Raw genomic sequence first — 25910 nt, 5'->3', positions numbered from 1 at the left:
GCAGCTTTACACGACTGTTGTTTAAAGCGGTTACTTATTAGGACGAACATTAAGATTTGTTGTTAACGGGTTGGGAGAGGGGCCACGTGGGTTGCGTAGAGGGGGGAAGGGAATGGAGATAATATGTGTGACATTCAGCTAGGGAGGGGAAAGGAGACGGGGGAGGCCAGATGAAACCTCTTTCTAGCCTCACACAACCACCTTTGCTCGGGGTGAGAAGGAACGAACAGAGGAAGGAAAGGGGGTGAGGTGGCATGGAAATTGGGGTGATTCAATCGAGCATAGAGCGATGAAAAATAAAAAAAAATGGTCTGTTGTTTAATTGTCATCATGACCAGCGTTTTTCACTGACTCATTCGAGTGCTCAACAATTACATAATATGGGATGACGTATTTGAGACTTAAATCAGTTGCGGATTTTAATTTTAGAATAGGAGACTCCAGCCCAGACAGTCTCAGATACTTTAAAAGGGCAACTAACTTTTGAATTACCTTCCATTTTATTATGTTTGGTCAATAAAATTGTTCAATTTTAGGATAAATTCTATATGAAATTTTAATAAGGCCACATCCTCTAAGTACTCTGAATAAATAAAATCGCGATCGGCAGGAGATATGTTCCTCTTGCTCCACGGAGGAAGGTACATTCGATGCAGTAATATCTGATTTGTGGAGTAGTGATCAGATCAGGTCTAACGTGGTCATTTTTCTATAACATATAATTGACTTGTTGCAGTTTTGTTGAAACATCCTCAACGAACACAAGGACAGGACGGGGTCCATGGCAGTTCTTCAGGTAGATTTTTTTAATTAGTCTCATATTACGTGCTTTGTTTTTCGGTTTTATTTTGCATATCGTATATTTTGTGTCGGCTGGTAATTTTCCTTCTGTCCCGCGTCTGTTTACATTTGAAATATTTGCTACGTAATTCGTTCAGTGGCAGTTGTCTTTTTCATTTCGATCCGTTTTATCTCGGTTCGTCTTGTTTTGCTTCATTTTGCTTTGAATGGTTTAGATAAACGCGGTACGTGAAAGACCAAAGTGACTTCACTCTCTGTATTGCTAGTTTTTAAGTTTAAAATACGTTTGAAGGATTTCGGAAATTTAATCCTTTAGCTACCAGAATTGATTATCAAGTAGCTTCTCCCTTTGATATCCATACATTATCCAGCAAATGTAGAGTGCGTGACATGTATTGTCGAGTTCATGAACCCAAAAGGGTGTCGGGTAAAACAGAGAAAACGCATGTGCTCGAAGTTTTGGAAATAAATATAACCTTGTGTTTCATTAATCTGGTTGATTTGAGTGTGTAACATTGGCGACCCTGCCAGGACTGGACCGAAGAGGCTTATCATCGACGAAGAACTGCCTTGGGTTGTGAAGGACAAAGTAATTGGCACGCTTGATTGATTCGTCGAGCGCGAGTTGGTTGTGGTCGATTGCTGTCGACGGCGGACTGATCTTGACGTAAAGTGTCGCATTTCTTTTGTGAACGGCTGATTGCACTATTGGTGAGTACGAAAGATTATTTCTTGGAAGTATGATGGACACCGAGAGTCTGCAGATCGAAATTCAGGCCGCGTTGTGTTCCTTGAGCGAGGAAAGGCTTAAAGAAGTTTGTAGTGGGCTGAACATTACTGTACCGCCTGAGAGCAAGGGAAGGTTGGTTTTTATCCGAGCTCTAAATAAATACCTCGAAACGGAAGAATTAGATAATGAGAAGCTCAAAGTGTTGTCGTCATCTCTAAGTATGCAGGGAAAATTTGTACCGGAACAGAAAACGGAACCGCCGAAAGCTTCTGAAAATAGTAAGGCGACCGTCAAAATAGAGCAAAATCCCGCGGTGTCAATTTCAAAATTCAAACGCGACTTCAAGATTTCGGGCCAGATTGGCGACGCGTCGCAGAAGGATCGTTTGAGTTTTTCCTCGCTAATACATCAAATTGAGAATGGGTTAAAGAACGACTATACAGAGGATGAAATCAAAGAGGCTGTGATAAAAGCGATAAATCCGGCGTTAAGCCTAAGAAGTTATTTGGAGGGTAAGGTAGATTTAACACTGGCCAAATTGAGGAGAATTATGCGTTCTCATTATCAGGAGAGAACAGCAACCGAACTATATCATCAGTTGAGCTCAACTGTCCAACAGCCAAAGGAAAAACCTCAAGAATTCTTGATCCGCCTTCTCGATTTGAAACAGAAGATCTTGTTTGCATCTCAAGAAACTGACTCGGACCTGAAATATGATCCTACCTTAGTACATGGCATGTTTGTCCATAGTTTTTCCCTTGGCCTGCAAAATGAGAATATCAAGATCGAAATGAAGCCCTACTTGGAAAAGAAATTTATAAGCGATGAAGAACTATTCGAGAAATTAAATGTGTGTTTCAGTGACGAACTGGAGCGATCACAGAAATTCGGTTCACAGCTAACCCCCAAGGTAAATACTGTTCAAAAGGGAGGGGACAAGCAGGAGACAAAGAATAATGGGGTGGAGGAAGGTCTCATGAAAGAACTAAGGGAGCTCAAGGCAGAGGTGGCCGCAGTCAAAGAGAGAGTTCGGGCCCCACTCCGGGTTCAAACCCCCCTCACACAACAGCCTATGAGACAACCCCCACTGTGTAGGACCTGCCAACAAAGTGGGAATGGATGGCCGTGCAACCATTGCTTCAGGTGTGGGGCGAGTGGCCATTATGTACGCGAGTGTAATGCCCAATTCAGCCGACGCTCTCCAGCAGAATTCCAGGGAAACGGCCAAAGGTCACGTCCATGGGACAGGGTGTGACCAGGCAAGAAAACCAGTCCCGTTACGTGCAGTGTGGAAAACAAAGCACAGACCATGTACCACTTAACCGCGGCGGAGCCTGTAAGACCAATAGATATTACTCAAAAGAATGTCAAGTAAAATACAGAGCTGTGCATAAACCAGTTTGCATGGCTATACAGGAACTTGAGAAACAGAAAGCAGCCGGAGATGATGGCCATGATTTGAACACGACGTTTCCCTGCCACCTGACGCCAAGGCAGCAGCTCGGACTGACAAAAATCGTGGGACGGAGGTGCGTGGTAAAATGCCTAATGCAGGGAAAGGAAGTGGAGGCATTATGGGATACAGGTTCCCAGGTTTGTGTTGTGTCAAGGAAGTGGCAACAAACTCACTTACCGATGGAGGTGTTAAGAAATGTTGAAGAGTTGTTGGGAGCAGGAGAAGAGCTGAATTTGGAAGCGATGAATGGGACAAACATTCCATTTGACGGTTGGATTGAGATCGGGTTTAAGTTGGCTGGGGACGATACAACTGCTCATGAGCTGACAGTTCCAGTACTGGTGGGACAAAAGGAACAAGAGTACCCAATCATTGGCTTCAATGTTATAGAAGAAATCCTCGCTCAATATGGTGGAAACCACCAAGCGGCAAGTAACATCATTCAGCAGTCATTCCCTTCAATTCATCATACTCGCATAGGTACCCTGATCAATCTGATCCAGTCAAGAACACAGGATACCGGTACTGCAGCTGTTAAAGTCGGAAAGAGAGATGTTATGCTGCCAAAAGGAGAGGCAACGACAGTTAAGTGTCAAACTCACCTCGGACCAGTTCCAGAGGGGATGCCAGTAATATTTGAGCCCAAGGAAGACAGCGAGCTCCCAGACGGACTGGAATTGGGCGAGGAACTTACTAAAATAACCCCGGGAACCTCTAGTCACGTGGCCGTCGTGGTCCAAAACAATACAGACAGAAACATCTTGTTAAAGCGCAGAACAGAATTGGGCCGGATACACCTGGTAAAGTCAGTTCTACCAATTCCAAACACTCCCGACTCGTACTCTCGAGGAGACGAGGATTCTTACCCTGAAGCTACCTCGCATCCTGGTCAGGAACAAGATGGATGGGAACCACCAGTTGACTTGAGTCAGCTAGAAGACAATGAACAATTGATCGTCCACGAAATGCTACGGCAAGAAGCTGGAGCCTTTGCAAGAAACAACGATGATGTTGGCTGCGTGGAGAACTTGGTGCTGGATATCCAGTTAAAGGACAATGAGCCAGTACAGAAGAACTATATCTCCATCCCCAAGCCACTCTATGGGGAAGTGAAAGAGTACTTAGAAGACTTGATTAATCGAAATTGGATCTGCAAGTCCCGTTCGGCTTACTCCTCACCCATGGTCTGTGTTCGCAAAAAGGATGGAAGTCTGCGACTTTGTATTGATTATCGAGAATTGAACAAGAAAACATATCCAGAACGACAACCGATTCCCCGTATACAGGATATCTTAAATGGCCTAGGCGGCAACAGATGGTTTACAGTTCTGGACCAAGGGAAGGCCTACCACCAAGGCTTTATGACAGAAGAAAGCCGCCCCCTGACTGCATTCGTGACCCCCTGGGGATTGTATCAATGGAATAGAATACCGTTCGGGCTAATGAATGCACCGGCGGCATTCCAAAGGTGCATGAATGAATGTCTAGACGGCTTACGTGACAACATCTGTATCCCCTACCTGGATGATGTCTTGGTGTATAGTACGACCTTTGAGCAACACGTTCAGGATGTCCAACAAGTCCTGCGTCGACTGCAGGAACATGGGATAAAGTTAAAGCCATCAAAGTGCAAGCTCTTCCAACGACAAGTTAGATATTTGGGGCGGGTTGTTTCTGGCGATGGCTACTCTCTAGACCCAGAGGACACGGCCGCCGTACACAACTTGGCGAAACAAAAACCAGCAACAGTGGGTGATGTGCGTAAACTGCTGGGGTTCCTGAGTTACTACAGGCAATACATCCAGGATTTCTCACGCATAGCTAAGCCCCTGTACGATCTAATGGCTGGCCCTGATCTATTGGCTAATAATCATAAGGTAGCATGGACAGAGGAACATCAGAAGCGGCTTGACATGCTGGTCGACCGACTAACTTCTCCTCCAGTGATGGCATTTCCCGACTTTACGAAGCCATTTGTACTTCACACAGACGCCTCACAAGAGGGACTTGGAGCTGTATTGTATCAAGAACAGGACGGGGAGCTCAGAGTTCTAGGTTATGCCTCTAGGACACTAACTCCAGCAGAGAAAAATTACCACATGCACGCGGGAAAACTGGAGTTCCTTGCCCTCAAATGGGCAGTAACTGAGAAGTTCCGTGATTACTTGTACTACTCCACCTTCTTCACTGTTTACACCGACAACAATCCACTAACTTACATTCTGTCGTCAGCTAAGTTGTCTGCAGTAGGGCACCGGTGGGTGGCAGAACTGGCAGATTTTAATTTTAACATCAAGTATCGGCCTGGCAAATCTAACATTGATGCGGATGTACTATCCCGCCTACCGCTAGATTTCAATGCATACATGGAAACCTGTATTGCAGAAATGGAAAAGGACGCAATTTGTGCAACAAGTCAAGCAGTGATACATCAGGAAACAGACGCCACACCCTGGGTGGCAGCAGTTTCAGCAAGAGTTGGCATTGCTCACGCAGAACCGGGCGTCACAGATTTGGTTTTTCGCCAACTTACTTTAGAAGAAATATTAAGGGCTCAACGGGAAGACCCCGACATCTCACGAATCCTGGCCTACAAGAAACGGGGATATCCCCCACCAGGAGGAGAGCGGAAAAATGAGACTCGTACAACATCTTGCTACTTGAGAGCATGGAATAAACTCCATATATCAGCGGACGGGATTCTGTGGCGCCAAACTAAGAGTCGATTGCAGCTAGTATTACCCACAAAGTTTAAACAGTTGGTTTACCAAGAGCTTCACATTGAAATGGGTCATCTGGGTGCAGATCGAGTGGTGGACTTAGCGAGATCTAGGTTCTATTGGCCTTACATGCAAGAGGAAATCGAGTATTTCATCGCCAACAAGTGTCACTGCATCCAGCAAAAGAAGCCCCAAACCTCCCCTAGAGCACCAATGGAGAGCATTACGACAACTGCCCCTTTTGAGATGGTGTCTATAGACTTTCTTCATTTGGAGAAAAGCCAACGGGGATTTGAATACATTTTGCTGATAGTAGATCACTTCACAAGGTTTGCACAGGCCTACCCAACCCGAAACAAGACAGCACGAACGGTGGCTGAAAAGATTTACAATGACTTTGTACCACGATTCGGATTCCCAGCCCGTATACACAGTGATCAAGGAGGAGAATTTGAGAACAATCTCTTCCATCAACTACATAAGTTGTCTGGCGTTTCCAAGTCTCGCACCAGCCCCTACCACCCTCAAGGGAATGGGCAAGTGGAGAGGATGAACCGCACGCTATTGTCTATGCTGCGAACACTCCCAGATTTGAAGAAACGAAAGTGGGATGAATCACTCAACAAGATGATCCACGCGTACAATTGCACGAAGCATGAGGCGACAGGATACGCTCCGTATTACTTGTTGTTTGGAAGAACACCCCGCCTGCCCATCGACCTGATTTTCAATTTGAATCAAGAGAGTGCAGAGGGAGATTATAACACTTACGTCCAAAACTGGCAGCATGATATGAAGGAGGCATACCGGATAGCTCAACAGAATGCAAAGAAGACTGCCGAGCGCGGCAAGCAATATTACAACAAGAGAGTCTCAGGTGGCGTTCTTCAGCCAGGCGATCGGGTGCTAGTTAGAAATTTAACAGAGCACGGTGGCCCCGGAAAATTACGATCCCATTGGGAGTGCGCTATCCACGTTGTGGTTAAACGAATGGGGGCTCAAAGCCCAGTCTACAAAGTGAAGCCCGAGAGTGGAGGTGGCCGCGCAAGAGTACTTCACCGGAATTTACTACTGCCTTGTGACGCTTTGGAAGCAGATGCCCCAAATCTGGGATTTGGTACACGACCCCCAAAATCAGCAGTAGAGAAACGACTTTTGTCTGTTTCGGGAAATGACCTACAGAATTCGGGGAAAGATGATGATGATTTCGGTAGTGTGGACCTTGTAGAGGAAATACCTACTGAAGTAAGAACTTCAAACTCAGTGTCTCCAGGACGCGATTTGCCTTCAGAGTCAATTGAGGATTCTGCGACTACTGAGGGCACCAATGGGCCATCCAGCGAAATACAACTTGCAAATGAAGGAAGTGCTGACAATGACGGATCAGAGGGAGAGGATATTGCTGAGCAGGACATGTGGACTCGGCCGCAGCGCCAAAGGAGACCGCCGCAGATCTTAACTTACAACTCCCTGGGAAATCCACAGTACCAGTCGGCTGAGCCAGGATTCAGCAGTTCACGCGTTAACGCCATTCAAGCTCCAGCTATCACAGCTATTCCTCCGGGAACACCCCTGTATTTCTGGGTGTGGCCATGCTGTTTCCAACCTGTCTACTACTCGAGGGCTTGAGAGGAGCCTCTTATAAGACTCAAACATAAAAATAAAAAAAATAAAAACAAAAAAACAAAAAAAAAACAAAAAAACAAAAAAAAAACAAAAAAAAAAAAAGAAAATCAAAAGCACGCAAGGTGCTGAAGGAGACAATGTCAAACAACAGTTACAGTAGCTGCAGAGAACCCTGATAAATAGTTTTGTAATATTTAGAAGAACACTTTCATTTTCGGCGGGGGAGTGTGTAGAGTGCGTGACATGTTTTGTCGAGTTCATGAACCCAAAAGGGTGTCGGGTAAAACAGAGAAAACGCATGTGCTCGAAGTTTTGGAAATAAATATAACCTTGTGTTTCATTAATCTGGTTGATTTGAGTGTGTAACACAAACAGGTGATGAGAATACTCAAAGTAATCTGGAAGGAGCTGTTACTTTGATCTAACGCCAAATTCTCGTCACCAATTTACAAGGAAATGTGTAGCAGCTAGAGGGGAGAATTAGCAATCTAATCTTGGGAGTTAAAGGGTTAAAATGTAGCCTTTCGAGTTCATCTTCTTTATTTCATGCAGTTTTGCCGCTATTCTCTATTACGAGTTATCCACTTGCATTTTTGTTTGTTTGTTTGTTGTTTTCTGTTTTCGATGATTTAAATATCAGTGGTGTTCGTCTGCTTCGTAGACTATTTTCCTAAAATTGCAATCTTCTTGCTCAAGCAAGCTATTTTCCCTTTGCGATGGAAAACTTGTTGCAACATATTCCAATTTTTAAAATCCCAATACGAGTAAGAATAATCATCATCATCATCATAATGTGCATTTCAGGAGCCCATATTTCCATATTTCTAATCTTTAGAGTGCCCAGGCCCTTGTGAGTGTTTTCCTTGGTGGGGAGGAGACAAGCTGCTGTGGGTGCTTTGCTCTGGAAAAGAATTAGTGTCGTTCCCATGGAAGATTCCAGCCACCACAGGCCTGCTGTGAGTAGAAAAGAGGATCAATTGCTGTTAATGAATATCCCTTAAAATATGTGAATAGAAAATATAGGCTCGTAAACATGTGATTGTTTGTCAATAGGATGGAGACTAAGGCACTTTTGCATAGTGCTATCTAGAGAGATCTAATCATAATGAACACTCCAGTTGAAACGAAGGTTGCCAGTGGGTAAAGCTACGATGAGACATCCTTCTTGACGCATAAAACTTTGTTAAAATAACATGGACTGCTAGATCTAACTCAGGTCGTTCGGCTATCTGGGCTAGACGATTACAAAATGGTCAATAAGCTTTTGATAAAATTTTCAAAATATTTTGTAATACATTGGATTTTTAATCAAAATTACGTATCTAATTTGACGTCAACAATTTTTTTTGGTGGGAAGTTTAGGAATTACACGTATATCGTTTGATAAAGAAAGGGAACAAATGGTGCACTTATCACGAACAAATCCCTGCGGCCTGTACATTATCTTGCAAGAGACAGTGACTTCATATTTGATTGTAGTCTTAACTTTTGATTTGAAAGGGTGTAATATTTCCATAAACTATCGTTTATGAAAAGGGTAACTGAATGTATTTGTATTGAAATTTGCCTGGTATTTTTTTTGTTATCAAAACCATTTTTCCCATAAGCGCGCTTTTGACATGTCACGGTACACGCCTCGTTGGCTCTAACTAACCATTCATCCAGAATGATTGATCAGAGTCTACATTTTTTCCATAATGATGGCGTATCTTAATTTTTAATCTTTTTTCACTTGTTCTTTTTTAATACCAAAACGAATTCAAAGATCCTTCCGACGGCCAAAACGGCTTAAATCAAATGAATGTGCATCGCTTTAAAACCGGAGCTGAATAAAAAATCCAACTCTAAGAAATTTACACAGCCGTACATGAGTATTTACACAAAATACAACAATTTTGAAATCCAAGAAACGAGTCTTTAAGTGAGTTTGAGTTTCAGCTCATCGACAAGCTGTTGACATTTTGAACAAGTCACGGAACAGAGCAGAAGAAGTCATCGATAAAACTTTGGTTTAAATAATCTGACTTTCATTTCTCGTTCCGAGTGTGCGAGTTACATACCAACTGAAGAAGTATACTGGTCAAGTTTTCTACTTTCAAGTTCATTTTAAGGTGTTGTACACAGTCACAAATTAATACTTTGCTGTGCGGTAGCAAACAGAGGACTTCAAAGATGAGGTTTGGAGACTAAATTAAAGTCCTGATCCTAGCAGAGAATAGAAACCTTTAAAAGAGCCACTGACCATAAATATCGAGAATCCACCGACAGTTGCAGAGTTTCGTAATTCGTTTTATATTTTCTAAAGGACCCATTTGATGAACCTTTTTCGAAGATTATATCAAAAAATTTTATCCTCCCTTTTTTCCTCCGAGTAATCGAAAAGTTCAAACTACGCCCAAATGGCCGTTGTTGTACCGCCCTAAAAGCAATGGAAAATTAGGCAGCTTCAGTTCAGCAACTTCGTACGCTACAACGCGATGCAATACCGCTTTCAAATTTTGTATGCTAGCAGATGGTCCTTTTATCTCTCGGAAAATATTAACTTCTTGTTCTGTTGTTACGTTTAAGTCTAAATAATAACCCGTTGGAATAAAGTACTTCGGGTCCCTTTCACGGAGGTAAAATAAAATATGCAAAGTTTGCCTTATACAACTTTCGACTAATTCTTTCAAGCAAAATATGATACAGATTGTATTTCCTGTCACTACCTAAGATATAGGCCTCAACGTAGCATGTGAATATGTGCCTGCACAAAGGAACAGGTTTCTTTAATCTTCAACAATATATAAGACATTTCATATGACTATTCCAACATTTCTTGTTAATTTACCCAACCCTTATCATCTTGTCAGTGTCGCCCGGCTTGTTACGAAAACTATAGTACATGACAATGTATAATGTAAAGCTCATTATATTACCAAGATATTGTAATATTACGATGATAGGTGATGAGAGGAGGAAGAAAAAGCATTTAAAAAGAATATATCTTAAAATATATGTTGATATAAATAAATTGATAAAAAAAAACAGTGTATGAGGCGCCGAAATGGACAAAACTGCCGTTTAGCAATTTTTCTTTCCAATGACATAAATATGCTCTAAACTCAAGATTTTTGTCCTCAGTTTACCTATTAGATACTAACTTAGTGAAATATTTATGCAATTTTTCGCATTTATTTTCTAAACTCTTCAGTTGCATTCTAATTGCCAAGAAAATGCGATACAAGTACAAAAAAATTATTCTAATTGAAATGTCTTTTGGATGTTCTAATGTTCTTCTTACATTCTATTTTAAAAATAAAGTATTCTAATAATGTTCTTTTCATGCCAAGTTTGAAAAAAACTTTGCTCATAACGATCATAAATTATCCTATTCTCAGTCAGAAAATACATGGCAATTGCAAAAAATATGTTCTAATTAGTATGCGAATTGTTCTCAGTTAAATTTTTTCGTGGTAATTAAAACACGCTTCTAATTAACTTGCAAATCTATGCTACACAAAGTGGTGTTGGGCAAGGGAATCACGGACGCCGATGTAATTGACATTTCCCCCTTTTTGCGCTAATCAGTTATTGGCCTGACGAGTATTTTAGACGATACACGAACACATCATCTTTGTACGAGACTCAAAGGTTTAAATACAGAGCGTGCCTGTTCTTGTAAATGCTAATGCCCAGTGAGCAGGCGAAAAAGGTCGTCCTCGTTATGAAGGATCAACTGGCATTCTTGCGAAGTAAACACTTTCGCTGGGCTAGCATTGCTAAATTACTGGGAATTTCTGATCATGAGAGAGCCGTTAGAAGAAGAAGAGAGGAATTTGGAATCTGTTACGAGTTCGATGTTTGAGTGACAGGTGATTTCCAGTCAAAACAAAACGCAGGGTTATCGGAACAGCAACAAGGTTTTTTTCAAAATGAACATAGTTTTCACTTGATAAACTTTTCACTAACCCGTAACTCAGTAAACTTTCACGGCCTCCGAAAACCTCGATCAACTTGAAAATACACACGGCCTCCGCCAACTTCAATAAACTTGTGAAAGGTAGTCTGGAAAACTCGGAATTAATCCCGCCGAACCTTTTCAACGTCAGTTTTTTCAGTTCAAAACGACTCCGCTGATTTTCCGAAGAGTATGTGAGCTTCGAAAATACTCAGATGATTAACCCGAATATTATTCGATGGTTTTCGAAGTTACCCAGAGAGCCCTGAATTTTTGAAGGCTTGTTTTTTTCAATTATTCTTTTTTCTTTTTTCAAGATTTTTTGAAAGAGTGTACGAGCTCCGAATGTGTACTCCGAGGATTAACCGAAAACTATCCGAAGGTCTCCGAAGTTACCCGGATATTATTCGATGGTTTCCGAAAATACCCGGAGAGTCCTGAATTTTTGAAGGCTTGTTTTTTCACCCCGAGTTCTAGTATCGCGAAAGCACGTTTTAGAAGGACGCTTTAAACCGTGAGAACGATTCATTTATTCGTATTCCAGCTTTTGTAAACCTTTGCCTCGTTTACTGAGGATCTAACTATTACGATCTGACCTCAATCTGCAGAGTCGACTGAGTTTAACTGTTTTATTCTTTACAGGTATTCACTCTGTTACAACGGGTGTGCAAAGAGCTACTCTGACAGCTAAAATGGAGAGAACGCATTTTTGATATTTGATTCTAAACAATTTGATTGGTTGATGCTAGCCACTAATGACATGACCAGGCAAGGTTTAAGGTCATGTCCATCGCAGGGAACAATGAAGTTAACATGTCTTATCTAATTAAGAGAGTGATTTCTAAAACTGACAAATATATCCGCCACGTCACTCTTTCCGATCACGTTCGTTGCAATTTGAACCAAAATCAACGAATATGGTATTTCCGCGTAACGCAATCATAATTGTAACAACTAGTTTCCAACACAGCCTACCCAATTATGTATCAATGTAAAATGGGGTCGACAGGCCTACACGACTCCCCAGCGCGCGTTTAGAATAGCCTATTCAAAGTTTGGCCCTCACGAGTATGTCTTTGAGCGACCGTCCTCTTTTGTAAGATACGAGGGGCAGATTTTTTTTTATATTTCGCTCAGTAGTGATTGTGTTTCTATTAAATGCCAGTTTCTCATGAGAATTTACTTTAGGTTTGGCCCTGATGGTTGGTATTATGTAACAAAAGGCAAGATTCATTGGTTCGTCTTCTGTTTCTGTTGAAGAGCTAGTTTCTTGTTTTTGAAATACACCTCTGAGAGGGTTGTGTTAATGAGGTCCTCTGGGTAGCCTCTCTTTAGCAAATACACTTTGAAATTTGCAATTTTCTCCTCAAATATTGTTTGAGAGGAGTTTGCTCTGAGAAGTCTAGGGGCCTCTCCTTTTATGAAGCCTTTTTTAACTCCTTGTGGGTGACAGGAACTATAATGTGTATACTGAAATGTCTAAGTTTGTTTAAAATGAGTACGCACATCAAGGATTGCGTCTTTTTCGAATCGTTCGCCTTTGTAGAGGTCGGTGTTCAGGAATGTTGTTTCCTTATCGGAAATTTCAGGCGTAAATTTTATTGTTGGATGATGATTGTTTGCTTTTTCGATGAAACGCTCTATTGTTGCTTTGTTTGTACTGCTTAGCGAGAAGATGTCGTCTATGTATAACGTTTCCAAACAAACGGTTTGAAAAGGCTTTTGTCAAGGTTTTCTGTCTCTACCTTCTTCATGAAAATATTAGAAAAGGCGACTGCCATTTTCGTGCCCATGGCCGTACCATGTGTTTAAAGGTAGTGCTTTCCATTAAACTGGAAAGAATTTTCTTGGAGAATTAACCTAGGCACTAGTTTTAGTCGTTGTGTAGGGATAGGAGTTCCGTTTCTGTAGAATACTTCGCACGCTCTGCATACAGTGTCTATTCCCTCTTCTTGTGGTATATTTGTATATAAGCTCGTAACGTCCATTAAAACAAGTATTACGTTCTCCGGGACTTTCCTATTTTCTATGAAATTGACAAAGTCTGTAGTATCCTTAAGATACGACTTTTGTTTTTGTGCTATCGCCTGAAGGAGTTTGTCTACAAAAAATGACAGTTTCTCTGTAGGACCATCACACCCTGACACTATCGGTCTCCTGACCGGGGAAGGTTTGTGTATTTTTGTTAGGGTGTAGAATTCTGGAATTCGAGGCGGATTTGAGGTTTGACGAAGCCATTTTATAGTCATTACGTCTATATGATTACCGTTGTAGAGGTCTGCAATAAGTTCTCTGACCTTATGGTCCGTCTCTTTAACCATGGGTGATGCAAGAGGCCTGTAGTTATCTTTGTTATCTAGTAGAGTTTGGCCTTCTAAAAATTTTGTCGCGTTTGTTCATGACTACGGCTGTTGTTCCTTTGTCGGCCTTTTTGAGGTTTATCTCAGAGTCGCGTTTCAAGGTCCTGAGCGCCTTGCGTTCGACCGGAAGTAAATGATCTTTTGGCTTTGTTATTTCTATTTCTCAAAGGTCACTTTTAACCTCTTCTAAATAGTTTTCAAGGGCGACTGATTTTTGTATTGGTGGTAATGATGCAGATTTGACGTGGCAGGGATGGGTTTTTTTTGTCCTCCTCTCGGAATATGTAAATCAGACGCAGTCTCCTTGCGAACTGATAAAAGTCACGCAATAGTTGTTGTCTGTCCTGTTTTTGTTTTGTCACGGGTGTTGGAATGAATTTAAGTCCTTTTGCCATTAAATTAAGCTGGTCGTTTGTAAGTTCTTTATTTGAGAGGTTTTTTATGTGTGTTTTGTTCGCCTCTATTTTGATAATTGAACGTGTTTGGCGTCTGACTTCTCTGCGCTCCCTGCGCTTGTTAGTTGCTAGCCGCTTGGCTTTTGAGATTCGTTTTTTGACCCATGTTTGTATTGGGAGTCAGAATACACGTGTGTACTTTTTAAATTCTTTATTCTCCACTGTTTCTAATCTTTTCATCATACTGCCCAACTAACCGATTTCTTCCTGTAGATTAACAGCTATGTTTTTGACTGTCTCGATCGTTATATTGTCTTGATTGCTTTCAGCTTGCGCCACGCGCGCTGATTCGATCGTACTGCAGTTCTTAGTGTTCAGTGTTCCGGCCGTTTTGGCTCGTTTTCTTTTCGTTATTTCGGTCTTAAAACCACCGATTTCATGTTGATGGAAGCACATGATCGCCTCTACTGTTTCTTGCTCCGCGTTGTTACGGATTTGCTTTTTTGATCTCTTTTTTGAAATCCTCGTCCGCTCTTATTTTGGCCCTTGCCCTATAATGTAGGGGTTCTGGGCAAGTTCCTTTTCCTATGTCTATATTCTTATATCTATGTCTATATTCTATATCCTTTTTCCATATCCGGAGCTTGTACGCTCTTCGAAAAGGTGAGCTGGAAGGATCAATGTTACTATAGGTAGTGTCGGCCGACATGGAGACCGACATGGCGACAAACATGTCGGTCGACAGTCGGTCGACAGTCGGTCGATAGTCGGTCGATAGTCCGACAGAAAACCTGCAAGGTCTGTTGAGGAGGACTGAGAAAGGCCTGTCTCTAACGGAAGAGCTTATCAATTTTGTTAAGCACTGCTTTCCCGGAATTGAAATTAAATAAATGGCAAACTGACTTAGGCATTGTTATATTATCTTTGCACCCTTGTAATGAATGATCGAGATCTCGATTATAGGGACGCTGGCCATGTTAACCTATAATTTGACGAATGATTTGCTGTTTATTATTTAGTTTCACGGCCGTTAAAAATAGATAAGTTAATAATGAAAGATAAACAAAAGATGAAATTAAAAAAATAGAGAAAAAAAGATTAAGCTGGGGGTTCGATTGTTCTTCGAGGATCTCCGGGTAACTTCGGAGACCCTCAGATATCTATCGGTTAATCCTCGGAGTACACATTCGGAGCTCGCACACTCTTCCGAAAAATCTTGAAAAAAGAAGAAAGAAGAATTGAAAAAACGATCCTTCAAAATATCAGAGCTCTCCGGGTAACTTCGGAAATCATGGAATAATCTTCGGGTTAATCATCTGAGTATTTTTGGAGTTCATACACTCTTCGGAAAACCATCGGAGTCGTTTTAAATAAGAAAACAGGCGTTGAAAAATTGCGGCAGGATTCCGGCGGAATTCCGATGGAATTCAGGATTCCAGACTTTCCAAACTACCATTGAGAAATACTCGCTGCCTCCACCAACTTCGATAAACTTGAAAATACTCACGGCCTCCGCTAACTTCGATAAACTTGAAAATACTCATGGCCTCCGCCAAATTCAACAAAAACTGCCTCGTCACACTTGACTGATCACGACCAACTCCCTTCGCTTGTGAAAACTTGGTTGAAACTTAACCTAACCTGTCGTGAAGAGTTTAGAAAATAAATGCGAAAAAGAGTATAAATATTTCACTAAGTTAGCATCTAATATGTAAACTGAGGACAAAAATCTTGAGTTTAGAACATATTTATGTAATTGGAAAGAAAAATTGCTAAACGGCATTTTTGTCCATTTTGGCGCCTCATATTTTTGTCCACTTTGGCGCCTCATACCCAGTGTGCCTCATTTAGTTTATTCCCAGATATTAGTTTTTTTATCCTCTCCGGGGACTTTAGATGTCAAACCAAAAAGAAAACAAGACTTCTTGGACAACATTAGTTTGATAACGTGCATACTTTAGTCCCTTATGACAGTAGGTTAAAAAAATACAACTTTTCCAAGCAAACTTTATTTCTGAACTTTGTTGTCGAATACATGCAATTGATCCTACATTTAATTTATTTTCGGTAGGTACTTGAATAACAACAAGTTGAAGAAATTACCATCAGACATATTTAGTAACAATGCCCTGCTGGAGTGGCTGTAAGTTTGGAGCCTTTTATATTTGTGCAAGGAACGCGTCTAACGCATATCGCATTTGTGAGAATACCAGGAGATCAGGGCAACAATTTATCAGCTACAAAGAGAAGCAATAATTGTTATGATTTCTTAAAAATTGAAGAAGGGGGAGGGGTGCCTGAAATGCACCATTATGACTCTCTACCCATGTAAAGAACGGAATATTCTGGAATATTTTGGAGTATTCTAAAATACAAGTGTAATGAATGCTTCGAATCCAACTCGTATTGTTAAGAATAGCAGCAGATCACAGCAGCGATACATTAGCTCCACATGAAAACAGTTGCAAGGTACAAATGTTGCTTTTCCTTTGTCCCTACCTCTAGCTACTTCGGTTCAACATCGGGTGTTAGTCCTCATCTATGTAACTTTCATTTCTTTCCTACATTAAAAAAAAGTTCTTGCCAAACTGACCCTCTTTGCCAGAAAAAAAGAAAAATAGGCGTTTAAGTGTATGGTTTCTACATCCGAATAAAGCTTGATTAACCCTTGAATTAGGACATTCTCTATAAAAAAATGCATTTGACCAGGAAAATCTTTTGTTCGTTACATTATCAAAGAAAACAGTTGTAAAGAGAAGAATGCTGGGAAAGCATTTCCTTTAGACCACTCCTCTCTTTCCTGATTAGTCTCTTTACCAAGTCAACTGCACTGGTAAATTTCGCCCTTAACAAGTTTTTCTGCGATAACTTTCCAATTAGCCAGAGAAATACCGCATAATGCTTCATTAAAAGAAAGCTTCTTCGCTTAAACTTAGACGTTAAAGCGACATTGTATGGACATCTTGCAACAGTTCAAATCAGGGTCGGGTGAAACGAACAGAGCTAACGTCGTTATTTTACTCTTTGTTCTGTATGGTAATGAGCATCCGAAAAGATCATAGAAAGTGACTATTTTCAATAAAATAATCATTTCCTGAATATTCTATGAAGCAAAGAGGGACAAGAAGCCTTAATTCGAAGCTCTCAATAAAGCTGTCTTGTATGTGATGCAAATATTAACTTCGGGTACTAGTAGTATAGCTCACTGAGATGCTGTTTGCTCTAAAAAGTAGGAGTTGTATCTTGAAGCAGCCATTTTTAGAAGGAAGTTGAACAAAGGCAGGCTTTAAACCAAAATACACTGAGTACATCGGTGATCTCCATGAAGCCTCCACCTGCACTGGATGCTATATCGATTCCTGATGTACATACGATTGAGAACTCTGTCTTTAGGAAATAATTTCATTTTCTGTCAAATAAAAAAATCATTAATATTCAATAAGATAGTGAAGAAAAAGCCATTTACTATAGTAAATGGCTCTTTCTTTTTTTTTAGTGACCAAACTGCTTCTAATGACCCAGTCAGTCATTTAAAGCCAACTGCCTCGAATGATCCAACTGCCTCAAATGACTGAACTGCCTCAAAGGACCAAATTGGTTACAGTGCCCTAACTGTTTCAGATGACCCATTCATTTCAAATGACATTTCCTTTCTGAAACAGCAGAACCTGACATGTGGCCATTAGCGAAAATGACCTAATCAGTGCAAGTGACTCAACTGCCTGGCGGAAATGAAACAGTCATGGTCAATATTCTGTGGACCCCCCGGTCCCAATCCGCCCTCTGAGCGGATTTGGACCCCCAGAAAAACTGAGTGAAAACATCATCCCTTACATACCTGAGCGAAAGCGCTGAGGATTAAGGTCTAGGGTTTAGGGTTAGGATTAGGGTCTAGGGTTTAGGATTAGGGTTTTTTAGGGTTAGGGTTAGGGCTAAATGATACAAATGACGCTTAATGGAAAGTTCGGTAGGTGGTCCAAATCTGCGAAGGGGTGTCAAAATCCGCTGGCGAATTTCGACCGGGGGTTTAAATCCGTGGAGATTTCAGATCTACTCTGACATCGAAAAACGTACAATTCGCTAGGGTTTCCCTTGAGCAAGAAAATAATTGAAAAACATCGTGTTTTCTTGACGTTAGCGATTAGTAATTCTATGGTAAAACGCTTGGAAAATGAAGCGCTCTTGTGCTTAGGAAAAAAAAACTATAGGAAAAGAATGCAAGGTGTTCAGAAGTGTTTCCATAGAGCAGGAAAACAGAAGTCGAAAAACACGGCTTCATTGCTTAATTACGGTCATTAGTAATTCTGCGAGTACAGCATCGTTCGCGTGCTCGGGAAAATTAGAGAAAAACTTTCGGTTGAACTTGCTATACACTAGCGTTTCCATGAAACAGGAAAAAATCCACGAAGATCACGTTTTCATGCTATTAGTAATTCTCTGGGAATACGCTTGGAAAATGCAGCGGCCGCGCTCGGGAAAACTATAGAAAGACGTTCAGGAAAACAAGATATCACTAGCATTCTCGTGGACCAGGAAAGTAATAGACGAGCTTAATTTTTTTATGGCATTTACCGTTCGCAATACTCCATTTTCGAATTCCCGCCACAATTCGGTCACAGTCTCCATCACAGCTGGCAGAGTCGTCAGATTGAGGCTAACACTGCGTGCCTCGTGTAGTTTTCCTAGCAAACTGTTGTTTAGAACTTCACACATGACTTCAAGCGATAATCGTAGCAATCTAAATCATTTCTAAGCTACAAACGATTTAAGAAAACTCAAAGTAGAAGAGCTGAAGGCGATCTTGAGGAGTTTTGGCGAGCCAACAAGTGAAAAAAAAGAAGAACTTTTCCTGCGTTGCTTCGTTCTTGTCGAACGATCTAAGGCCGGTCCTTTGAGTGATACAAACAACGATTCTGTGCCTTCTCTATCCTATTCAGCTGATGTTACTTATGAAGTAATCATCAGGGAAGCTAATAATTGCGTGTGGAGCAAAGACGTGAGAGAACTACCCGCCTTTACGTTTGTCCAACTCTATGGATTATCTTGTGAAGAAGACATCGAAATACAGCAACCTAAGTTCTGAAAAGACATATTCTTTGGGCCAAGTCAAACTTGCACCATTTAAAGGCAAGAAAAGCTAATAATACTACTGTACTTTTGGAAAGATAATAACCCATCCATTATAGACGAGGTATTTGAGGCTCTCAAATGGCAAGTTTTATCCTGAAATCATAAAAAAAATTCTTACTAGTACTCTCCCCACAAAACACTTGCAAGCTGCCTTTACTATATAGTTGTTCGTTCGATCAAAAGCCAAAACAGACTTGTATTTCTGGGATTTCATAGAGGCCAGAACCTCTGCTTTGACAAATGTATAGCTGCCTTTTTGGAAAAGTTGAAGATCGTTGTTGTAACCTTCTTTGAAAAAGTTGAGGGCTTTTAACTTTTTGTATCCAGCGCTTGCTGACACATCATCGAGTATTCTGCGGGAAAACGCTCGACAAATGCAGCGTTCGCACGCTCGGGAGAATACAGTAAAATAACGTTCAGGAAAACAAGCTATACACTAGCGTTTTAGTGAAGCAGGAAAACAGTCGACAAACATCATGTTTTCATGACATTTTCCGTTAGTAATTCTACGGGAAAACGCTTGAAAAGTGCAGCGATCGCGCACTCGGGAAAACTATCGTAAATTGTTTGGGAAAACAAGCTATACAATAGCGTTTTCGTGGAGCAGGAAAACAATCAAAAAAATATCCTTTTTTATGGGATTCGCTGTTCGTTATTGTGTCGAAAAACACTTGGATAATGCAGCGTTCGTGCGCACGGGAAAACTGTAGAAACACGTTCATGTGAACGGGCTATTCATTGGTATTTTCCTGGTGCTGGACAACTTGCGATGAAATTCGTGTTTTTCTTGAGTTTTACTGAGGATGAGCAGTGAGTTTGCCGTACGTTTTCAGATATCGGAAAACGTTGAAATTCTCAGTCATTCACCATTTCGGAAAATTAACGGTGAACGACTGGCTTTTTTTTTGCTTTGCTGGGAAAGCACGAACACAGTGTTGATAAACTCATTACGGCATTGAAATCCTTTAACTGAACATTAAAAACAGATTGGCTAATGGCCTATTCATGGATTGATGTATAAACAGACAAAGAGGTAAGATGAGCAAAATCGAATGATAGAGAGCCCACAGATTCACCTCTGAGGGTCACAATGGGGTGATGGCTATTGCGGCTACCGGCTAAAGCATTTGACTTGTTTTACGGATAATGGTGAATCTCTTTCCGTTACGGTTAACGGATCCGGAAATGTTAAATAAATTATTTTAATCATTTTTAAAAGTATTGTCGATTTTCGTGTTTTGCAAGACATATTTAGTCGTTCGCTTTAACCATGAAATTCAAGCATCAAGGGAAGTTCCAGATCGAGCTGCTGTTGTGTTAATATGAAAAATTTCCTGTTATCTCGCTGAGAGAGAGCGGTGGAGCTTAATGCCTGTCCCTGCCCTAACTTCGTCAAAATGCTAAAATACTAACTGAAGAGTGTTCTTCTCCGATTTTAAGTCACATATCTTTCAGTTGGCTAAACCTCTCGTGCTTAATCTAAACGAGTTATGACTAAAAGTTGACAAATGTCTGTCAACTCATTCCACGCGCTTAAAAGGACACTCCCGGTTAGCGAAATAAGAATTTGCGAGACTTGATCCAAAGATCTTTTTTTCCGCATCAGAGTAGAATGTGCGTAATATGTTGTTTTCAAAGCCTTTTTAGGTAAAAAAGGCTTTATTTTGTGTGGAGCAGTAGGAATATTTAATGCATAAAGAATGTGTACAGTATTGAACCAGAAATAGGTTTGCTGAGGCTTTGTATATGTATATAGCCTTAGGTGTAAATATAAAGAAAGTTGTATAAAACGAGTAGTAAAAAAATAAAAGGATAGAATATGATATGGACGTAGCCTTATTTAACACAAATTTTCTTTTTATTCCGTGGTAGACAGCTCTGCGTACGAATAATTGAACTCATCCACCCTTGAAAGATCAAAACCACAAAGACTGCACTTTACTACAATATCCAAAGTTTGCTTTATACAACCTTCGACAAATTCTTTAATTTCAAGCACAATATACAGGTCGTATTTCCTGTTTATACTTTGCAATATAGGGCTGAACGTAGCATGTGAATATATGCCTGAAGAAATGAACAGGATTTCTGTAATCTTCAACAATCTATTGATACATTTTATGCGATTATTCCGACATTTCCCAACTCCAGACATTCCTTGTTAATTTACCCACCCCTTATCCTCTACTCAGTACTTCCTGGCTCAATACGAGTATTGCAGACGCGACAGTGTGTAATGTAAAGCCTCTTTATATTACCAAGAGATAATGAACTACCACAACGGGTAATGAGAGTGGGAGAAAAAACATTTGTAAAGAAACCAGATCTTCAGAACTAGACGAAAAAGAAAAAGAAAGCAAAACAAAAAACCGAATGTGCCTCAATTAGTTTTGTCCCAGACTACAGCTTTCTATCCTATCCGGATCCTTTAGATGTCAAACCAAAAAGAAAATGCGAGTTCTTAGACTGGGTAGCCGAGTTTGATAACTTGCATATTTTAGCATCTCATATCAGTACCTGAGAAAATAATACAACTTTTTCAAGTGCACTTTATTTTCTGGACTTTGTCGCTGACTTTTATATTTGTTCAAGGAACGCGTCTAATGAATGTTGCATTTGTGAGAATACCAGAAGATCAGGGCAACAATCTATAAGCTACAAACAGAAGCATTTAGGTTGGAAAGTTGAGGGGGAGGGGTGGAGGGAGGTGAGATGTAGGTAAAATGCAACCTTTTGACCTCTCTCCCCTCTCCCTAGCCCTTAGGTATATATCTCTCTCCTTCATCTGGTTTAACACCCCGTGCCATTCATTGTCTACATATCTTCAATTTCTCTCTCATATTTTAACTTTCCTTTGTGATTACTCATTACTGATTATCCGTTTTTCTCAGGTAAAAGACAATCAGCTTAGGTTATACATCACAAAAAAGCTGTATCAACACTTAAACTAGGAAATGTATTGGTTAAGGGAAAACTTCGTCCCTACAAACTTAACGTTCTCATAGAAAACTTGTAAAGGTCATTTAAAAATGGAATTAAATAAATTGAGAAAATTAGGAACATTTGCTAAGCTACTTCAAATGCTCTTTGAGAAAAACAATGACTATTAATGTTCCCCCACATTTCATAAGTTTGAAGTTGAATTTGGACCCTCAGTCCATATCCACTAGCGAATATGGAACCCCCTCCCCTTGGCAGATTTATACCCCCCTACTCACTCGTTTGTTTCACGTAACCCTAGCCCTAACCCTAACCATAAGACTAACGGCCTAAACCTAAACCCAGCCCTAACGCTAACTAAACCTTAACTTTAAACCCTAAACCCTAACACCTAACCCTAAACCCTAGAACCCTAACCCTAACCTTATCCCTAACCCGCAGGTTTATCAAGTCAAGAATATTCTATGTAGTTCAGTGTTCTATGTCTGTGTTTCAGTCTTCTTCAGCTCTGTTTATTCTTCTTTGCACGATCGATGGAATAAAAAAAAAAAAAGCAAAAAACAGCTCAGCTCTTTTCTCTGCACATTATCGCAAAATACAGGACAGTGTTAGATAGCTCACGAACTCTAATGGAATCCTTAAAGCCCCCATAGAGACATCTGATTCCTAATAACGGTATTTGAATTTTGCTATCTATATCTGTTCAAATTTCTGTTCAACTGAACTGAAACTTTATTTAAAAGAGGAAACCACATCACCCTTGGGTGTTCAAGTGGCCAAAAGGATAAGAGCATTACAAGACCTGTGGAGCCACCTGATATCTTGAGAATGATAGCGGGACTCCTACGCGCGCGAAGCACGCGTGGGGCAGAGCCCCATACCTATGGAATATGGTCAACCTCTTTTCGTTTGGTTGTCACGTGACTGACCGAGCGTACGTTCGTACGTACGCACCTGCCCTCTGTCATGGATGCTATCACGAAAACTCAATATGATCAAATTTGAAAATGACGTCCGAGCGGCGTACCCTCAAAATTTTCAGGTCGGATTTTTCGTTCATTTGCGATCGAGTTAGACCTTGTGGAACTCAGAATGTAAAGTAACAATGCTATAGAATATTCTGCTTGGAAAAGAATGGATATCAAGGTCTGAAAGGTGACAGAATAAGCTCTCGAGTCAACGACACTACGATTCTCTAAGGCGATGCGAATTATGGACGTACATACATACATACATACATGCATACATACATACATTCATTTGATAAAGCAGCCAAGGGCTGATGTGGACCTGCATCCAAAATTTATAAAAAGTCCATATGCACATGTATTATAACAATATTGGTGATGAAAGATAGTCAAGTAAAAAGAAAAATAAGTTAAGATTAGATAAAATGTAGAGGATAAATTTAAGTTAAAAATATACATAGTCCTTATGTTTGTTAACTAGAATGGGAGCTCTGCATGAGAAATTATTGATGTCCTTGGAAAATCTACGTAAAATTTGCTTGAAATGGTCTTTACTTATTGTCTCATTTATATTGATTAATCTATTAAGAAATGTCCAAATTGTTGGTCCTCTGTATTGAATAGATTGTTTCCCAATTATCTTTGATGACATCGAACCTGAACAGCAGTAAACGCCTATTGTAAAAGTATGACATGGGAAGCCAATTAAGACTTTAAAGATTATCTTGTTTAGCCCAGCTGCTCTTTCATGTATAGGATTCAAGGAGTTGAGCATAGCAGTACTACAATTTCCCCACACAACAATAACATATGTTAGTGCTGGTATAATGAATTTGAAATAAATTTCATCTAATACTTTAGGGGGTAATTTATTTCCGCATACGTTTTAAGGCACCAACTTTTTGTGAGAAGTGTTTCTTTATATGGCAAATGTGCTTTGACCAAGACAAACGTAGAGTGAAAACCGAACTTTCGGACTTCAAGCAGGGCGTAGCGACGACTTGACGATTCGATGGCCCGGTAAATATTATGTTCGAGTAACAATGTGTTCAAAAAGTATTGTTTAATAGAAGATTTCGCGTCAAATCAAAGTTTTTTCAGAATTTTCAACATAACGCTGCGCAAACTCTGGCCTTGAAGGCAAGTAAACAACTATCTAAGCATGATGAATTTTACCGCGTGGGCCTTGTACACGTAAGAAACTCGTACGTTTTTCACTTCTAACAGCAAATCAAAGACTGTTTTGAATAAGTCTGTCGTCCCGAAATATTTCTTGGCCATTTTAGTCTTACTTCCTATTGACAGTTTCTATCTAACTTGAGATCTCTTCACTCACGGACAAATTCCATTTTGAAATATGATGATCCACGGGAGGAATAAATAAGAATAACTTCCCAGCATGGCGCGACATTTCAAATACATCATGGGTCACGGGGATAAGTTTTCTTAGTTTATAATCTCTTGGTGCGGTGTGCTCAGAGAGTAATCATCATTTGTAAAGATTTACGCCTTAGTAAGGTTCGAGAGATGATATTTAGTAAAATATTCAAACTGTCGAAAATACTATAAACGTAGCAGAATAGAGCAAGGAAATCTTCGTAGATGTAACGACTTGAAATTGGCTGTAATAGACTCATCACAATTTTCAAAGCCCGCGGAAAAAAGGAAGAAAAATAATTAAAAATTCCGTATTTCCAAAAGAAAGATCGAAGGCTTAGAGTCCTTATTTTGTGCTTTGCAACTCAATTATGCGAGTCAGTTGGTTCCACAGCCGACAATGAAAATAATATGTATCCGTTAACCGTAAATTGGCCAAAATATCATCATAGAAATCGTGTGAAAGACATTTCTAAATTAATTGCCTCCTTTCCACAGTGTTAGGATTTAAAATTGCATTACTGCCCAGCACCTTTTTACGAAAAAATGATAACCTATTTCAAATGTTCCTTGACAAAATGACTGTGTCCTCAGTTCATTTCTTAATGGTAAAATGCCACCAAAGAAAGCACGAACCCCCTGTGGATTCTCAAAAATAGGATTGGCCAATGGCTAATACATGTTGCATGGATGGATGTCTGATATATCGGCTCCGCGTGATCAACGAAATGTAATAATGCAGTGGACACGTTTGGCTCAAAATAGGAATCTCTTGCAGTATTAGTAGCTTTGCTTCTTACCCAAAACATTTCTCACCACTTGAAGGTATTGATGATAACGATAATGCATTTATATCAGCAATGCAGCTGAACGCCCGTTACACAAACTAACTGCCATCATTTGTTGACAGGTACTTGTACAATAACCAGTTGGAGGACTTACAAAAAGAGATATTCATGAAGAATACCAACCTAAGATATCTGTAAGTCAAAAGTGAAGACTATTCCTCCTAGTTTTAGTCCTGCAGGGAATGTAAAAGGACAATGCACAGGGAAAACGAAAGTGTTGAAGAGATAGTTGTAACAGTTACTAAACTGAAATGATCAGACATATTCACCAAAGTTAAAAAAAAATGTACTCTTGTTTAAAATAGTATATTGATAGATAAGGCCACACTTTGTAGTCGTCAATCGGGCAATCGTTACGATATATGTATATCAACCCAGTCCACAGATTCTTAGCCTAGTTACCCTTCAAGTTTTAGGGTGGGAGGAAGGAGGCGGGATATGGAAAGTTGCGTAGCCACTGGAGGCTTATTTCTTCCATCCTAGGGGGGGAGGAAACTCGTCCACTTCCGCTTGATTCTGCCGGCGTGAACTCTCTAGCGTCCTTTTCGCGGTAAAAAGCTTTACGGGTTACCAGGACAAGACATGAAATGAATGATAATCCTCTTTCTGCTGTGGATTC

The 25910-nt window shown here is 40.3% G+C and overlaps 1 protein-coding gene and 1 pseudogene across 2 annotated transcripts in view; one reads left to right on the top strand and one right to left on the bottom strand.

Annotated features, from left to right (window-relative positions):
* Positions 1 to 25910, top strand: part of LOC148737410 (leucine-rich repeat and transmembrane domain-containing protein 2-like) — a 51816-nt gene that overhangs the window by 5501 nt on the left and 20405 nt on the right. Inside the window, exons 3-5 of one of the 2 annotated variants that reach the window (XM_088748313.1) lie at positions 737 to 796; positions 8169 to 8289; positions 11916 to 12460. In XM_088748313.1, coding sequence (XP_088604439.1) covers positions 737 to 796; positions 8169 to 8289; positions 11916 to 11964 — 230 coding nt within the window. In that variant the 3' untranslated portion in view covers positions 11965 to 12460. Of the gene's footprint in view, positions 1 to 736; positions 797 to 8168; positions 8290 to 11915; positions 12461 to 25910 lie in introns of those variants that run through there. The other variant, XM_088748312.1, reaches the window with a different exon arrangement.
* LOC148737414 (uncharacterized) lies at positions 12322 to 13345 on the bottom strand (annotated as a pseudogene).

Source organism: Stylophora pistillata, chromosome 2, assembly GCF_964205215.1.
Source record: "Stylophora pistillata chromosome 2, jaStyPist1.2, whole genome shotgun sequence".
Classification (NCBI taxonomy): domain Eukaryota; kingdom Metazoa; phylum Cnidaria; class Anthozoa; order Scleractinia; family Pocilloporidae; genus Stylophora; species Stylophora pistillata.
This window is presented reverse-complemented; position numbering and strand designations above follow the sequence as displayed.